We start from the raw sequence: 18966 nt of genomic DNA, 5'->3' as shown, positions 1-18966 counted from the left end.
TGAGTGGGCATGAATTCTCTTGGTCAGAACCAGGGGCAAATGGGACGTGTGCAGTAGCTACAAGTGCAGGAGTCAGATGTGCAGCCTTGTGGTCATTCCCAGGCTTCAGCTTGGACTAAGGGAAGCCATTCCTGATTCTCCATCACAGGGGACTTCATGGAAGTCTACTAGCTAACTCAGGCTAAATCATCCAACTTGGATGACTGTTAGTTTTTTTCTCTTGCCTGATTGCTCTTGCTAGGACTTTCAGTACAATATTGAATAGGAATGGTGAAGGTGGACGACTTTGTCTTGTTCCAGTTCTCAGAGGATAGGCTTTCAGATTTTTCCCTTTTCAGTGTGATGGTAGTTATGTGTTTGTTGTATGCGGCCTTTATTGTTTCCAGATATGCTCTTTCTATGCCTAGTTTTGTGAGAGGTTTTATAATGAAGGGATGTTGAATTTTATCAATTTTTTTTTTGCATTTGTTGAGATAATCATATGATTTTTGTTCTTTATTCTATTTACTTGATGTATCATGTTTATTGATTTACTTATGTTGAACCATTTTGAATCCCTGGTATAAATGCCACTTGATCATAAAAATGTATTAACTTTTTGATTGGCTCTTAGATTGGGTTTGCTAGTATTTTGTTTAGGATGTTAGCATCTGTGTTTACCAGGGATATTGGCATGTAGTTGTTGTTGTTGCATTCTTGCCTGGTTTTAGTATCAGAGTATTGATAATCTTGTAGGATGAGTTAGAATTCTGTCCTTTTCAGTCTTTGGAGTAGTCTCAAGAGAATTGGTATTTAGTTCTTTATACATTTGGTAGAATTTGGCTGTGTATCGATCTGGTTCTGGACTTTTCTTTCTCAGGAGACTTTTTAATTACTGATCCAATCTTGCTATGCATTATTGGTCTGTTCAGGGTTTTTCTTTCTTTCCAGTTCAATCTTGGTAGGTTGTATGTTTCTAGGAGTTTATTTATTTTCTCTCAGTGTTTCAGTTTGTGAGCATATAGTTGTTTATAATAGTCTCTAATGATTCTTTGCATTTCTGTAGTATCAGTTGTAATGTCTTCTTTGTTTCTTGTAATTTTGTTTATTTGGGGCTTCTCTCTTTTTTTTTTTTTTTCTTGGTTAGTCTAGCTAGCAGTTTATCAGTTTTATTTATCTTTTTGAATAATCAGCTTTTCATTTTGTTGATCCTTTGTTTTGTTTTTCTTCAGTCTCTATTTCATTTTGCTCTTCTGCTAGTTTTGGGTTTGGTTTATTATTCTTTCTTTTTTAGTTCCTTGAGATATGTTGTTAGATTGTTAATTTGTAATCTGTCAACTATTTTATATAGGCATTTATTACTATAAAATTCCCTCGTAGCACTGCTTTTACTGTGTCCTACAGGTTTTGGTATGTTGTATTCCAGTTTTTGCTTATTTTGAGTTTTTTTTATTTCCATCTTAATGTCTTTGTTGACCCAGTGGTCATTCAGGAGTATGTTGTTTAATTTCCATGTATCTATATAGTTTCTAAAGTTCCTCTTGGCTTTGATTTCTAGTTTTATTCCCTTGTCGTTTGAGAAGATACTTGATATGATTTTGATTTTTTTTAATGAGTTGAGGCTTGTTTTGTGACCTAACATTTGGTCTTTCCTGGAGAATGTTCTTTGTGCTGATGAAAAGAATATATATTCTGCAGTTGTTGGGTAGAGTGTTCTGAAATGTCAGGTAGCTCCATTTGGTCTAAAGTGCAACTTAAATCCAATGTTTCTTTGTTGATTTTTTGTCTAGATTATCTGTGTAATGCTGAGAGTGGAATATTAAAGTCCCCCACTATTATTGTTTTGCAGTTTATCTCTCTCTTTAGCTTTAATGACATTTTCTTTATGAATTCAGGTGTTCCAATGTTGGTTACATATATATTTAGAATTTTTTATTAGAATTTTTTTATCATCTTGCTGGATTGATCCCTTTATATAATGACCTTCTTTGTTTCTTTTTACCGTTCTTGACTTAAACTCTGTTTTCTCTTGTATAAATATAGCTATTCCTGCTCCGTTTTGATTTCCATTTGCAGAAAATATCTTGTTTTCATTTATTTATTTTCAGTCTGTATGTGTCTGTACTGCTAAGGTGAGTTTCTTTTTTTTTTTTTTTTTTTTTGAGACGGCGTGTTGCTCTGTTGCCCAGGCTGGAGTGCAGTGGTGCAATCTCAGTTCACTGCAACCTCTGCCTCCCGAGTTCAAGTGATTCTCCTGCCTCAGCCTCCCAAGTAGCTGAGACTACACGCACACACCACCATGCCTAGCTAATTTTTTTGTGTTTTTAGTAGAGACAGGGTTTCACCTTGTTGGCCAGGATGGTCTCGATCTCTTGACCTCATGATCCACCCGCCTTGGCCTCCCAAAGTGCTGGGATTACAGGCATGAGCCACTGCACCTGGCCTGAGTTTCTTGTAAACAGCATATAATTGGATTGTGGATTTTTAAAAATCCATTCCGCCATTCTGTATCTTTAAAGTGGAAAATTTTAATCTATTTATGGTCAGTGTTATAATTGATATGTGGTGCTTTGTTTCTGTCATTTCTTAATTGTTTTCTGATTGTTTTATACAGTTTGGTTCCTTTTTCTTTTACTGGTTGTTGTGGTTTTCTGGACTTCTGCAGTAGTACCATTTGAGTTCTTTCTCTTTCTCCATGTGATTACTTTGCCAAAGAGATTTATATTTTCGTGTGTTTTCTTTCTTTTTTTCTTTATTTGAGACAGAGTCTTGTTCTGTTACCCAGGCTGGAGTGCAGTGGTGAGATCTTGGCTCACTGCAGCCTCCACCTCCTGGGTTCAAGTGATTCTCCTGCTGCAGCCTCCTGAGTAACTGGGATTACAGATGCGTGCCATCACGCTCAGCTAATTTTTTTGTGTTTTTAGTAGAGACGGGATTTCACCATGTTGGACAGGCTGGTCTCAAACTCCTGGCCTCAGGTGATCTGCCTGCCTCAGCCTCCCTAAGTTCTGGGATTAAAGGCATGAGCCACTGTGCCTGGCCATTTTGTGTGTTTTAATCTTGGTAAATGTCATCCTTTCACTTGCAGGTTTAGGACTCTCATGAGAATTTTTTTGTAGGGCCAGTCCAGGGGCAGTGAATCCCCTTAGCATTTGCTTGTCTGGGAAAGATTTTATTTCTCTTTCACTTATGAGGGATAATTTTGCTGTATATAGCATTCTTAGCTGTCAGATTTTTTCTTTTTCTTTTTCTTTTTTTTTTTTTTTTTTGAGACAGGGTCTCACTCTGTCACCCAGGTGGGAGTGCACTGGTGTAAAAACAGCTCACTGCAGCCTCAACTTCCCAGGCTCAAGCAGTCTTCCTGCCCCAGCCTCGCATGTTGCTAAGACTTCAGGCACACTTCACCACACCCAGCTAATTTTTTTTTTTTTTTTTTGTCAAAGATTGGTTCTTGTCATGCTGCCTAGGCTGTTCCGAAACTCCTGGACTCAAGTAAGCCTCCTGCCTCAGCCTTCCAAAGTGCTCTGATTACAGGCATGAGCCACTGCTTTTGGCCAGATTTTTTTCTTTTAGTTATTTAAATATATTATCCCATTCTCTTCTGGCCTGTGAATATGTGAATAGATGATTATCTCTTGCTATTTTTAGGATTTGTTCTTCATCTTTGATTTTAGGCAGTCTGACTATAATGTGTTGTGGAAACGACCATTTTGCATTGTATTTTTATTTTTCTGGGGATTGCTGAGTCTCTTGTATCTGAAATGTCTAGATCTTTTGCTGGACTTGAGATGTTTTCATTTATTGTTTAGTTAAATACATTTTCTAATCCTGTCTTTGTCTCTTTGACCTTGTGGATATTGATAATTTTAATATTTAATTGTCACAAAGGCTTTGCTCAGTCTTTCTTATTCCTTTTCTTTATTTTTGTCTGATGGGATTATTTCAAAAGATATCTATTCATGTTCTGAGATTCTTCTACCTATTCTAGTCTACTGCAGAAGCTTTCAACTTTAATTTGTAGTTCTTATAGTGAATTCTTCAATTGCAGAATTTTTTTTTAATTTTATTTTTATTTTTTATTTTTTTAAATATACTTTAAGTTCTAGGGTACATGTGCACAACATGCAGGTTTGTTACATATGTATACATGTGCCATGTTGGTGTGCTGCACCCATCAACTCGTCAGCACCCATCAAATCGTCATTTATATCAGTTATAACTCCCAATGCCATCCTTCTCCCCTCCCCGCTCCCCATAATAGGCCCTGGTGTGTGATGTTCCCCTTCCCATGTCCAAGTGATCTCATTGTTCAGTTCCCACCTATGAGTGAGAACAGGTGGTGTTTGGTTTTCTGTTCTTGTGAAAGTTTGCTGAGAGTGATGGTTTCCAGCTGCACCCATGTCCCTACAAAGGACACGAACTCATCATTTTTTATGGCTGCATAGTATTCCATGGTGCATGTGTGCCACATTTTCTTAATCCAGTCTGTCACTGATGGACATTTGGGTTGATTCCAAGTCTTTGCTATTGTGAATAGTGCCGCCATAAACATATGTGTGCGTGTGTCTATATAGCAGCATGATTTACAATCCTTTGAGTATATAAACAGTAATGGGATGGCTGGGTCAAATGGTATTTCTAGTTCTAGATCCTTGAGGAATCGTCACACTGTCTTCCATAATGGTTGAACTAGTTTACAGTCCCACCAACAGTGTAAAAGTGTTCCTATTTCTCCACATCCTCTCCAGCATCTGTTGTTTCCTGACTTTTTAATGATCACGATTCTAACTGATGTGAGATGGTATCTCGTTGTAGTTTTGATTTACCATCTCACACCAGTTATAACGGCGATCATTAAAAAGTCTAAATGTCTTTCAAATGGTGAATGAATGAACTAAATACTTCTCAGCATAGAAAAACTACTGATACATGCAGTAACATGGATGAATTTCTCAAAGCATTATGCTAAGTGAAAGGGGCCAGTCTCAAAAAGGTGCACTTTGTTTGATTCCATTGATATGACATTCTAGAAAAGACACAACTATAGTGATGAAGAACAGACCTATGGTTGCATTTGTTAAGTATAGGGGAAGGGTTTGGCTACAAATAGTCAGCAAGATCGAATTTTTAAGATCGCATGATTGTAGATGTGTGGTGTTATTTCTGCGGGCTCTGTTGTGTTCCATTGGTCTATATCTCTGTTTTGGTACCAGTACCATGCTGTTTTGGTTACTGTAGCCTTGCAGTGTAGTTTGAAGTCAGGTAGTGTGATGCCTCCAGCTTTGTTCTTTTAACTTAGGATTGTCTTGACAATATGGACTCTTTTTTGGTCCATATGAACCTTAAAGCAATTTTTTCTAATTCTGTGAAGAAAATCATTGGTAGCTTGATGGGGATGGCATTGAATCTATAAATTACCTTTGGCAGTATGGCCATTTTCACGATATTGATTCTTCCTATCCATGAGCATGGTATATTCTTCCATTTGTTTGTGTCCTCTTATTTCACTGACCAGTGGTTTGTAGTTCTCCCTGAAGAGGTGCTTTACATCCCTTGTAAGTTGGATTCCTAGGTATTTTATTCTCTTTGAAGCTATTGTGAATGGAAGTTCATTCATGATTTGGCTCTCTGTTTGTCTGTTACTGGTATATAAAAATGCATGTGATTTTTGCACATTCATTTTGTATCCTGATGGTTTGCTGAAGTTGTTTATCAGCTAAAGGAAATTTTGGGCGAGATGATGGGGTTTTCTAAATATACAATCATGTCATCTGCAAACAGGGACAATTTGACTTCTTCTTTTCCTAACTGAAAACCCTTTCTTTCTTTCTCTTGCCTGATTGCCCTAGCCAGAACTTCCAACACTATGTTGAATAGGAGTGGTGAGAGAGGGCATCCCTGTCTTGTGCCAGTTTTCAAAGGGAATGTTTCCAGCTTTTACCAATTCAGTATGATATTGGCTGTGGGTTTGTCATAAATAGCTCTTATTATTTTGTGGTACGTTCTATCAATAACGAATTTATTGAGTGTTTTTAGCATGAAGGGCTGTTGAATTTTGTCAAAGGCCTTTTCTGCATCTATTGAGATAATCATGTGGTTTTTGTCTTTGGTTCTGTTTATATGCTGGGTTACATTTATTGATTTGTGTATGTTGAACCAGCCTTGCATCCCAGGGATGAAGCCCACTTGATCGCGGTGGATAAGCTTTTTGATGTGCTGCTGGATACAGTATGCCAGTATTTTATTGAGGATTTTTGCATCGATGTTCATCAGGGATATTGGTCTAAAATTCTCTTTTTTTGTTGTGTCTCTGCCAAGTTTTGGATCAGGATGATGTTGGCCTTATAAAATGAGTTAGGGAGGATTCCCTCTTTTTCTATTGATTGGAATAGAGTCAGAAGGAATGGTACCAGCTCCTCCTTGTACCTCTGGTAGAATTCAGCTGTGAATCCGTCTGGTCCTGGACTGTTTTTGGTTGGTAGGCTATTAATTATTGCCTCAATTTCAGAGCCTGCTATTGGTCTATTCAAGGATTCAACTTCTTCCTGGTTTAGTCTTGGGAGAGTGTAAGTGTCCAGGAAATTATCCATTTCTTCTAGGTTTTCTAGCTTATTTGAGTAGAGGTGTTTATAGTATTCTCTGATGGTAGTTTGTATTTCTGTCAGGGGTTGGTGGTGATAGCCCCTTTATCATTTTTTATTGCATCTATTTGATTCTTCTCTCTTTTCTTCTTTATTAGTCTTGATAGAGGTCTATCAATTTTGTTGATCTTTTCAAAAAACCAGCTCCTGGATTCATTGTCTGTTTGGAGGGTTATTGTGTCTCTATCTCCTTCAGTTCTGCTCTGATCTTAGTTATTTCTTGCCTTCTGCTAGCTTTTGAATGTGTTTGCTCTTGCTCCTCTAGTTCTTTTAATTGTGATGTTTGGGTGTCAATTTTAGATCTTTCCTGCTTTCTCTTGTGGGCTATAAATTTCCCTCTACACACTGCTTTAAATGTGTCCCAGAGATTCTGGTATGTTGTGTTTTTGTTCTCATTGGTTTCAAAGAACATCTTTATTTCTGCCTTCATTTCTTTATGTACCCAGTAGTCATTCAGGAGCAGGTTGTTCAGTTTCCATGTAGTTGAGTGGTTTTGATTGAGTTTCTTAGTCCTGAGTTCTAGTTTGATTGCACTGTGGTCTGAGAGACAGTTTGTTATAATTTCTGTTCTTTTACATTTGCTGAGGAGTGCTTTACTTCCAACTATGTGGCCAATTTTTGAATGAGTGTGATGTGCTGAGAAGAGCGTATATTCTGTTGATTTGGGGTGGAGAGTTCTGTAGATGTCTATGAGGTCCGCTTAGTGCAGACTTGAGTTCAATTCCTAGATATCCTTGTTAACTTTTTGTCTCGTTGATCTGTCTAATGTTGACAGTGAGGTGTTGACGTCTCCCCTTATTTTTGTATGGGAGTCTAAGTCTCTTTGTAAGTCTCTAAGGACTTGCTTTATGAATCTGGGTGCTCCTGTGTTGGGTGCATATATATTTAGGATAGTTAGCTCTTCCTGTTGAATTGATCCCTTTACCATTGTGTAATGGCCTTCTTTGTCTCTTTTGATCTTTGATGGTTTAAAGTCTGTTTTATCAGAAACTAGGATTGCAACCCCTGCATTTTTTTGTTCTCCATTTGCTTGGTAGATCTTCCTCCATCCCTTTATTTTGAGCCTGTCTGTGTCTCTGCACATGAGATGGGTCTCCTGAATATAGCAAACTGATGGGTCTTGACTCTTTATCCAATTTGCCAGTCTGTCTTTTAATTGGAGCATTTAGTCCATTTACATTTAAGGTTAATATTATTATGTGTGAACTTGATCTTGTCATTGTGATATTAGCTGGTTATTTTGCTTGTTAGTTGATGCAGCTTTTTCCTAGCATTGATGGTCTTTACATTTTGGCATGATTTTGCAATAGCTGGTATTGGTTGTTCCTTTCCACGTTTAGTGCTTCCTTCAGGGTCTCTTGTAGGGCAGGCCTGGTGGTGACAAAATCTCTCAGCATTTGCTTGTCTATAGAATAGTCTATTTCTCCTTCACTTATGAAACTTAGTTTGTCTGGATATGAAATTCTGGGTTGAAAATTCTTTTCTTTAAGAATGTTGAATATTGGCCCCCACTCTCTTCTGGCTTGGAGAGTTTCTTCCGAGAGATCTGCTGTTAGTCTGATGGGCTTCCCTTTATGGATAACTTGACCTTTCTCTCTGACTGCCCTTAACATTTTTTCCTTCTTTTCAACTTTGGTGAATCTGACAATTATGTGTCTTGGAGTTGCTCTTCTCGAGGAGTATCTTTGTGGCGTTCTCTGTATTTCCTGGGTTTGAATGTTGGCCTGCCTTACTAGGTTGGGGAAGTTCTCCTGGATAATATCCTGAAGAGTGTTTTCCAACTTGGTTCCATTTTCCCCGTCACTTTCAGGCACACCAATCAGATGTAGATTTGGTCTTTTCACATAATCCCATATTTCTTGGAGGCTTTGTTCATTTCTTTTTACTCTTTTTTCTCTACACTTCTCACTTCGTTTCATTCATTTGATCTTCAGTCATTGATACTCTTTCTTCCAGTTGATCAAATCGGTTACTGAAGCTTGTGCATTTGTCACGTATTTCTCGTGTCATGGTTTTTATCTCTGTCAGTTCATTTATGGCCTTCTCTGCATTGATTATTCTAGTTATCCATTCTTCCATTCTTTTTTCAAGATTTTTAGTTTCTTTGCGCTGGTTACGTAGTTCCTCCTTTAGCTCTGAGAAGTGTGATCAACTGAAGCCGCCTTCTCTTAACTCATTAAAGTCATTCTCCATCCAGCTTTGATCCATTGCTGGCGATGAGCTGCATTCCTTTGGAGGGGGAGATGCGCTCTGATTTTTTGAATTTCCAGCTTTTCTGCCCTGCTTTTTTCCCATCTTTGTGGTTTTATCTGCCTTTGGTCTTTGATGATGGTGACGAATTGATGGGGTTTTGGTGTGGGTGTCCTTTCTGTTTGTTAGTTTTGCTTCTGTCAGTCAGGACCCTCAGCTGTAGGTCTGTTAGAGTTTGCTTGAGGTCCACTCCAGACCCTGTTTGCCTGGGTATCAGTAGCGGAGGCTGCGGAAGATAGAATATTGCTTAACAGCGAGTGTTGCTGTCTGATTCTTCCTCTGGAAGCTTCGTCGCAGGGGTGTACCCCACCATGTGAGGTGTGAGGTGTCAGTCTGCACCTAGTGGGGGGTGTCTCCCAGTTAGGCTACTCAGGGGTCAGGGACCCACTTGAGCAGGCAGTCTGTCCATTCTCAGATCTCAACCTCTGTGCTGGGAGATCCACTGCTCTTTTCAGAGCTGCCTGACAGGGTCATTTACCTCTGCCGAAGTTTCTGCTGCTTTTTGTTTAGCTATGCCCTGTCCCCAGAGGTGGAGTCTACAGAGACAGGCAGGCCCCCTTGAGCTGCGGTGGGCTCCACCCAGTTCAAGCTTCTCTGCAGCTTTGTTAACCTACTTAAGCCTCAGCAATGGCGGGTGCCCCTCCCCCAGCCTCACTGCTGCCTTTCGGTTAGATCTCATACTTCTGTGCTAGCAACGAGGGAGGCTCCGTTGGCGTGGGACCCTCCTGTCCAGGTGTCGGATATAATCTCCTGGTGTGCTGTTTGCTAAGACCCTTGGTAAAGCGCAGTAGTAGGGTGGGAGTTACCCAATTTTCCATGTGTTGTTTGTCTCAGTTTCCCTTGGCTAGAAAAAGGGATTCCCTTCCCCCTTGCGCTTCCCAGGTGAGGCGATGGCTCGCCCTGCTTCAGCTCTCGCTGGTCGGGCTGCACCAGCTGACCAGCACCGATTGTCTGGCACTCCCCAGTGAGATGAACCCGGTACCTCAGTTGAAAATGCAGAAATCACCCATCCTCTGTGTCGCTTGTACTGGGAGCTGGAGGCTGGAGCTGCTCCTATTTGGCCATCTTGCTCCGGGAACTCAATTGCAGAATTTCTATCTGGTACTTTAAAAAACTGTCCCTTTGGTAGATTTCTCATTCATATACTGAATTGTTTTTCTGAGTTCTCTTGTATCTCACTGAGCTTCCGCAAAATCAAAATTTTCAATTCTTTATCTGGGATTTCAAAAATTTCTTTGATTAAGATCTATTTTTGGAGACTTATTCTGTTCCTTTGGAAGTGTCATATTTCCTTGCTTTTTCATGTTTCCTGTGTCATTACATTGAAATCTGTGCATCTGGAATAACAGTCACTTATTCCTGTTTTGAATTTACTTTAGTAGGGAAAGACCTTTTCCTAAAGATCTATGGTGTCTGTGGTGTTGGTTGGGTAGGGTACTTTGGCTTTGACTCTAGTGTGTGCATTAGTGTCATCTCTGTATGATTTCTTTGGCTGTAAACAGCATTAGTGGCATCTGTGATTTCCTTGATAGGTTAGGGTACAGTTATTAGTTAAGGCTGTGGGGAAGTTGTGCTGGGGACTAGGATGGCAGGTGGGCCAGTGATAGTGTCACTGGGCAGTGTATACTGGCAGCCATGTTGGCAATTATTGTTGTGTCAGTTGGTGGGCCTCCACATGGCGTGCTCATATGCTGGTAGTGGCAGTGGTGGATTGTACAAGTGGACAGATTCTCAGGTTCCTGGGCAGTTACATGGCATGAGTGATAGCAGTAGCAGGAGTGGGACAACTCTCTGGGTCCTGAGTGATGTGCATTGATGTTGGTGGTGGCTCTGAAGGGCTGGGTAACCCAATCTCCAGGAACTCAGGTGTCACTTGCAGGTAGGTGCAGATGAGGTGATAGCAGCCAGGAGTTTATGCCCCCAGGAGAAGTACTCAGGTGCCTGAAGTGGTTGGGTTGGGTATTTGCCAGGACCCTAGGCTGTGTTCTCTGTCACACAGCAGAGAGTGAAGCTGGACTCGGTAGGCTTGTGCTCAGACCTTCGAATGGTGAGAACAGCACCAGCTGTCATGGACAGGGCACTCCGAGGCCCCAGATGGAGTGCTCGGGTGAGGGGTGTTAGCAGCTGTGCTAGCACCCTGTCACAATAGAGGCTAGGGTCATCCTCGGTGACCAGAGCCTGGGCCAGCGGGTGGGAATGCACATTCTCCACACCGTAGTCTCAATGGGGCTTGCTCCCTGGCCCTGGCAAGGGTAGCCCACCTCAGCTGCAGGAGCCCCACCCAACTGGTGATCAAGTCCCAGTGGCAAATTTTACACCACTTGCATCCCAGTCTCCATCCTGGTGGCACTCACTTCTCATCTCTAGCACCTACACCCCATGCCTTGCTTGCTTCTTAGCTCTGGCTGTAGGTATGCTTCCAGCATACTCCCCATTCCCAGTAGCGACAGCTCAAGTTTCTGTCATGCCTCAGTTCTGGCACTGCTGGGCTGCAGGACAGCAAGTAGTCTGTCAAAGGCTAGGTTTGAAAATGATATCTTGCTCCTCAGACATTTCAGGGACGAGATGTCAGGGGAGGCTGGAGAAGCAAATAGACTCAGGAAAGTTCTCCACCTCTTGGTGAACCTGCTTCTGCACCTTGCATACCTGCGGAGCTGCTTAACCACAGGTGCTTTTCACTCTGTTCTCTTCACCTCCTTGTTCTGGGATACAGGGACAATTCTCTGGACACTGTGAAGATCTTCCTAGGGATCTCCTGCTAACTTCAAGTCAAAGAGTAACAGAGACTGCAACAGAGCCACTTGGGCCTCTTAGAGCAGAGGATACAGAGCAGTGGGGTGGGTCCCTCAATTCAGTGAGCAGACGAGACAAAGGCTGACTTAGGTTTTATTTTCATCGTGAGCTTGCAGAAATATATTTTTTCTTGATGTTCAGTGATTACATTCAAAAGTTTATTTTGAATGTAATATTATTATTTATCATTCACTGACAGGTCATTTGTAGCTTCACAAAAAAAAAAAAAAAAACAGGGAAAGGGAGGGATGGATCTAGTGAGACTGTGCCTAATGCAATCTGTGTGTGCATTTCTGTGGGTTTGAAAACCCACTTGCTCTTTATACTAATTGAAACTAAGCAATTGTGAGTAAGAATAGCTTTAGAAGGTGCACATCTAGGCTGTGCACCGTGGTTCATGCCCGTAATCCTAGCACTTTGGGAGGCTGAGGCAGGCGGATCCCTTGAGGTCAGGGGTTTGAGACCAGCCTGGCCAACATAGTGAAACCCTGTCTCTACTAAAAATACAAAAATTAGCCAGGCATGGCAGCGGGTGCCTGTAATCCCAGCTACGCAGGAGGCTGAGGCATGAGAATCGCTTGAACCAGGAAGGCAGAGGTTGCAGTGACCCGAAATCGTGCCATTGCACTTCAGCCTGGGCAACAGAGGGAGACTCCTACTCAAAAAAAAAAAAGAAAAAAAGAAGGTGTAGTACATTTATCACCCCATAATGAGGTTTAAGGGTTTAGAAAGCAATTTTACCTGAATATGCCTTTAATAACTACATCAGGTATAACATGAGGATGCTGCTAAAGGAATGGAAGAGTAAGATAGGCATGAAATGATGAAGACTTTTATGGGGTTAGGACTAAAGAGAATAATTTTAAAATCTGAACAATTGGCCCAGGTGTGGTCGCTCGTGACTGTAATCTTAGCACTTTGAGAGGCTAAGTAAGGCAGGAGGATTGCTTGAGCTGCAGGAGTTTGAGACCAGCCTGGGCAACATGGTAAAACCTCATCTCTACCAAAAAAAAAAAAAAGAAGACAAAAATTAGCTGGGCATGGTGGTATGTGCCTGTGGTCCCAGGTACTCTGGAGACTGAGGTAGGAGGATCACCTGAGCCTGGGGAGGTCAAGGCTGCAGTGAGCAGTGATCACACCAGTGCACTCCAGCCTGGGCGACAGTGAGACCCTGTATAGATCAGTCGATAGATAGATAGAAAGAAAGAATTCATTGATAACAGCATATAGTATTTGAAAGTAAGTATTGTATTAAGAGAATAAAAAGAAGCGTTGGTAATTGAAGGTAAATTGATGCCTTTGTAGCAATAACTTGGCAGTTCTGCAAAGCTAAATCTTGTTTATAGCCAGTCATGAGTAGACTGCAAAATTTCGAGAGTTCACTCTTTGCAGCCTGTGAATGAATCTGCATGACATTTGATTTCAAACCATCTTTCCTTTGGAGCTAGCAGGAGCTTCTTTCAAGCATACTTCCAGCCACTAGTGCTCCCATCCTCCTTGATTCAAATAGGCACAAATATGGCCATCCATTTTTCCTTTACTTTTCCCAGAAATGTGATTGTTTTCACTGCTCTTTTACTGTTTTCCTCTTAAGATAAATATAGTAATGATTTCATAAGATGACCATAATGCAGAATGTTTTCCTAAATATCTGCCTTTAGTGTAATGTAATTCTGAGGCAGAATGATGGCAAAGTTTTAATTAGCAACATTTAAGCTATAAGAAATAACCAGTTGACCTTGGCAATTATTCCATTTATGTATTCAACAAATATTATGTTAAGCACTTATTATGTGCTGTAAGTTTTGCTACCTGGTGGAGATGATTAGCAAGACACAGTCCTTATCAACTAAGGACTTGCAGTCAGGTGAAGTAGACAAATAGGTGCCCTAAAATGTAATAGGCATTTTTCTAGAAATCAGAATTCAGGGAAGACCCAAAAGAGGTAGTGGTCAGGTCTAAGGTAGGGATGTTGAGAATGGAGAATAATAGAGCAAGTTGGAAAGGATTCATAGAAAAAGCAATATTGAACTGAATCCTTAAAAAAAAAAAAAAAAAAAAGAGGGGGAAAGAAAGGAAAGAAATACAATTAATAGAGTCTTTGTAAGCTTTTTCAGTGTAAAAGAGATCTGGAGAGGTAAGAGAGGACCCTGATGTGTCTGCCTTAAATGACTTGCTGAAAAGTTTGAACTCTAACCTGTGAAGGGCATTAAGAAGGGTGGCCATATAACCAAATTGACATTCTGGAAAGAAAGATGTGTAAAAGACCAGTTAGAAGATTATTGTACTGGTCCAGAAAAGAGATGATAATGACCAAACCAAGACAATGAAGAGGGAGGAGAGGTCAAATGTGAGATTTGATTATTGCAAAATCTGTAGGATATGGTGAATGCTGGAAGAATATAGTACTACTGAGTTCCTCTCAGTGAGAGGGCATCTCTGGGTCCAGTCAGGTTGGGGAGAAATGAATTTTCTTGGCCATGTAGATCAGGAGCTTAGGATGAATCTGGGCTGGAGACAATGCTTTGGAGCTTGGCAGTAGTTGAAGCTATGGGAATGGTTGAGATTGCCCAGGAATGCTTGTAGAGTGAGAAAGAAATAGGCTGAAGGCAGAGCTGTGAAGGTCACTAATAGGTAAGGGATATGCAAGGCGAGAGGAATGGCAGGAACAGGCTGTCAGTTGTCTAGCATCTGAATTATGTGTGTTGGGTGGAGGGGTAGATGTGAGTGAAGTAATACAGATTGCCACTGTTGGTATGACTGACAAAGCTCCAGCTCCATTATACCACCAAGGGACCAGTGAGTATTTTATTGGAGAAAAACTGAAATTGCCCCATCCAGTAGGGGAGGTAATTTTCAAGGCTTTTAATTTCCTGCTAAGTTGCTAAATCACAAGAGATTGTTTTAAAGGATACTCTTCCCTCTTTCCTTGTTTGGAAGGAATTCTATAGGCAGAAAGTTATTCTCAGAGCCCTGGGCTTTGAGAACCTCCTTTAACCATTCATCACAACAGCTCTGAGTAAATGAGGCATATTTGTATGGCTAAGGAGTCCAAAGAGCCACTGACTGGGTAGCAGTTAGTTAAGCTAGTAACTAACCTGCTTTATCTCTGAGTGGCCTCTATTCCAACCCTTCTATTTAGAGACCTGATATGCTTCATACTATTGGATGGCACATTCTATAACTCTTACTGGGGTGTCCTCTTGGAAGTGGCCATGCTGAACTGGACACATCTGAGTAATCCATGGAAAGTTCCATGGGTTCTCCTTTTTGCATGGGTCCGGTTTTCTGAGATAGGTAGATCCATACCTTCCTAACCAACAGGGGAGGGGGTAGAACCAGGGCTGTGGGAACTCCCTGAGTGTCAAATGGAATTTTCAAGAGTTTACCCTCATCTTTTTCCAATTGTTTTATTAAGGTGTCTGTACTAGCATAAGGAATTCGTAGTCTCTGTTCCTAAACTTTGTTCCAAATGGTTATGTGGTTGCAGTTCTCCGAGAATTGACCTTTAGAAGGAAGACACTAAAACATCGGAATGTAACAGAAATGCACTGTTATTCCTCCCCTCTTTTGTCTCGATCCCATGGTTCCTAGGAAGCAGCTTTATTCCTAGGAAGGAACTTTATTCTTACACATTTAGGCATCAGCTTTGTCTGCTAAGTCCTCCTTCTCCCTGACCACAGAAGACTTCATGGTAAATCAAGCCCACTGCTCTCACAAGCTTTTCTTCTTAACTTGGTCTGGCTGAAACATAGCTTCATGCAAATAGTATCAACATTGCTTATAGCTTAGCAGGGCTGTCCTTTGGGGCCAGTCATAATGACAACTGTATGATAGTAAAAAACCAATGCCAAAGCAGTTTCTAAACAGTAGTACTTGTTGAGAGGAAATGTTTTTCCTCTATCAGGAACTTTCCTCTGGGACCTGTTTATATGTCTGTGCGCACGCATGCAATGGGTGCTAGAAAAGAAACAACTTTTCATGTGGAATAGTGTTACTTCTGAGAGAAGGAATTTTGCCAATTAAATGTTTGTAGGGATTCATTTTAGAGTTTCTATCCTTTGCCCAAGTATGTCTTTTGTGCTTAATAGGAAATGAGCCTTGTTTAATTTAGTAAAACATAACACCATTTCTTTAGGAAAGTGAGGGATCCTTTTCCCTTCGAACTTAAGTGTTACACATTGGAACATCAGACCAGGTGTTTAAAATACTTGAGTGCTATAACACCTGTCCTTCTGTTATAGGTGCAACAATGAGAGTGAGTGGTCCCAGATCCACGAGAACATCATCCGAAAGTCCAGTGCCAAGTACTCTGCCCCCAGCGCCAGCCATGGTGAGGTACTTCTCTGACTACAACATTTTGTGTTGCATTTGTAGTTGCTAATCATACAGTACTTCAGTTGGTTGGTGCAGATTGCCTGCTGTATTCCCTACGGACATTTATTCTCCTGTCCAGGCATTTCCTACTCATTCTTTTTGTAGTAATTTGAGGCTTTCCCTAATATCTGCTGACCAAAATACATTTTCTGCTTTTTCTAGGATGAGTTCCATATGCTTTGATAGGTAACTTGAGTTCTAATTCAAATCCAGAGTGAGCAAAAATGTTGCAGGGTTTGTTACATTGTGAAGTCTATGTTTGCCTAAAAAAAAGATTATACTCAGCCAAATAAATATCTCTCTCTATATATAGGTAGATACCTATATAGATATAGACATCACACACTTCTCTTTTTATTCCTGAAAGACTGACCATAATGAGAATCAGTGATTAGTCTGTCAGTATCAGTCATTCTGAAACTAGAATGGAAAATCTTTATTTCAAAGAAGCTTCATTTTAGCTCAACTTCCCCTTTTCTTTTTCCCGTCCTTTCTTTAAAAACTCTGTTTAAATTTCTATAAAATCTCAGTACAGTTCTACATATTGTATTGTTTTCTAAGTTAAACATTAATGCTTGATTAAATTAGAAACATTATTTAAAAGCCTATGTGCCTTTATAGACCCTTGCAGATAGCTATCTAATTTAAGCAGAACCAGGTTACTCCTGACAGTTTTTACCTCTAAATCATTTTATAACCTCTTTTACATAATCCTCTTTGTTTTAACTTGCATAGACCTTGTTGGAAATCATAAGTTGTCCTTAAATGACAGTGTAAAATCACTGAGAGGCAAGCAGTTTCTAAAGAGTAGTACATGTTGTAGAAAACTTTGGTTTTTCTCTGTTGGGGTGAGCAGATACTCAACTAGGAGGATCCTTAGAGGCGATCCATACCAGAGGCTGCCAAGATTGAGAGCTTCAGCTGTAACAACTTGATTCCTCTAAAACCCTAGTGGGGGGTTAGGTGATATCTGAGAGCCTCTCATTATTTTTAAATGACAGTTTTCCCTTATACATGTGCCTGGATGCCAAGTAGCTCCATGCAGTGTGCTAAATCTAGGCTAAAGCAAGAGACAAATAAAATTTTATTTTGAAAATATAGGAAAGTTACTAGCAATTTGGGAAACTACAATTCACATCCATATTTGTCATGTTCTTTGCTTTATTTACTTATTTGATTTATAAAGAGGTGCCCTTGACTACACATTCTTGGGACATAGTATGATTAAAACATACAGAGAATATTTAAAGAGTACTAATTCGTAAAAGAGCAACTTCTACCATTGCTTCACCTGGTTAAGATGATGAGATTTGTCTTGCTCCCCAGAGCGAGCAGGGACTGTGCCATGTTCTGTGTCTGATTTTTGTCTAGAACTCACAGACACTTGCCATTTAAACAATGTTAGAAAGACCTCTCTGCGGGGCACCACAGACTTCAGAGAGCCTCAGTTGGGATGGCTGTAATGAGAGGAGGTCTCTGTGTAGTTGTGGAAGAGTCAGTAGGAGGAACAGGCTGCTTCTTTTTGAAGTATGTTAGAAGCTAGCTGAGACCTTGGAAATCACCTGTTTCAACCCCCTCATTAAATAAATGAGGAAACTGAAGCTCAGCAAAATGACTTAGTGGCTGAACAAGGATAGAACCCAGGTCTCCAGACTCCAGACCTTTGGCCTTTCTACTCAGTTGCCAAGCTTCTGAGCATGGGTTTTCTACTGCTGGACTCTGGGGTCTTCGTGTCAGAGAATTTTATAGATTGCTCAAGGAATATTTCAGGTCTTTGTTAGTCTGCTTAATTAAAGATACATCTTTATTAAAAATCAGTTTACTTTGCTATAAACTTTTACCCATCTTCGTTAAATATTGTGGGCCGTTCATTGCCTTGCAGTTCTGTTTCCAAAGTCATTAGTGCTTTTCCTTCAAGTCACATAATTTAAAAATGCAGAAGCAATTGCTACACTGGGTTTGAATGCTGAGAGTAAATGTATCATCCAGCAATAACTCTTTTATGTGAACTTTAATAGATGTGGGTCTTCATTTCCATTGTTGGCCTCTTGGATATGTAGCTACAAACTGAACTTTTAACAGTTCCAGTAGTAGCATGAAGACTATTAAGGACAAGTGAAGATAAAGCAGTTGACACACAAGTTTTCTATTTATTTTAAAATGACTGTTAACTACAATTTATTTCCATATCTTGGGCTGACATTAATTTATATAATTAATCCTCATCCAGCATTTCCACAAGGAGGGGTGGGGGCGTGTGGCACAAGAACAGAGTCAAGTTGGTGCCCTCGAATATTTTACACAGGTGTTAATTTGTCCAGTTACTTTTTTATGAGTCAGTCTTTAATCCGATAAGAGGTTCAGTAAGAAAATGGTTTTCTTGTTCAGGTTATCAGTGAGACCAGATTAACAGAGAAATTGTATAGACTTTGTTATTTTCAAATTCTTTGATTTGAGGGCCCCATTGAGATGATAGTCAGGTAGAACATCAAGTGTTGCCAAGGGACTGGTTGCGTACTGGGTGAGTGAGTGGGTCACTTTTCTGAACTATTAATGAAGGCCCTCTTGTGCCCAGAATCATGCCTTAGCATTATTTGGTATGTGCTTCATACCAACACAGGGTTTCAGAACTAGAAAGGAAACCCACAAGTTCCAGAATCCCAACTCTACAAAAGGACATACAGTTTTTATAGCCTCCATTGTTGATTTCTTTCATTCTTTGCATGTCTTTTCATCTGATCTCTTGCATGAACTTGAAGGTTTTCTCTTATTTGTTATGTTTAGAAGTAGAGAGCAGCTCTTTAGGATCCCTTTGGGTAACTCAAAAGCTAACTGTGATACTCTCAGCACCTTTAGTCAACATCTTCTTGAGTTTCGCTTTGCATCTGTAGGCCATTTTGGTTGCTCAGAAAATGCAGAGACAAAA

General features: G+C 40.4%; 1 protein-coding gene across 5 annotated transcripts in view; it reads left to right on the top strand.

The window, feature by feature from the left end:
* The window catches only part of DOCK3 (dedicator of cytokinesis 3), a 675444-nt gene that overhangs the window by 489429 nt on the left and 167049 nt on the right, over nt 1–18966 (top strand). For all 5 annotated transcript variants that reach the window (XM_073010128.1, XM_073010127.1, XM_073010126.1 and 2 more), the window contains exon 13: nt 15908–15996. In XM_073010128.1, coding sequence (XP_072866229.1) covers nt 15908–15996 — 89 coding nt within the window. The remainder of the gene's footprint in view (nt 1–15907; nt 15997–18966) is intronic.

This window comes from Chlorocebus sabaeus, chromosome 22, assembly GCF_047675955.1.
Source record: "Chlorocebus sabaeus isolate Y175 chromosome 22, mChlSab1.0.hap1, whole genome shotgun sequence".
Classification (NCBI taxonomy): Eukaryota; Metazoa; Chordata; class Mammalia; order Primates; family Cercopithecidae; genus Chlorocebus; species Chlorocebus sabaeus.
The sequence above is the reverse complement of the archived record's forward strand: the minus strand, read 5'-3'. Positions and strand labels throughout refer to the sequence as shown.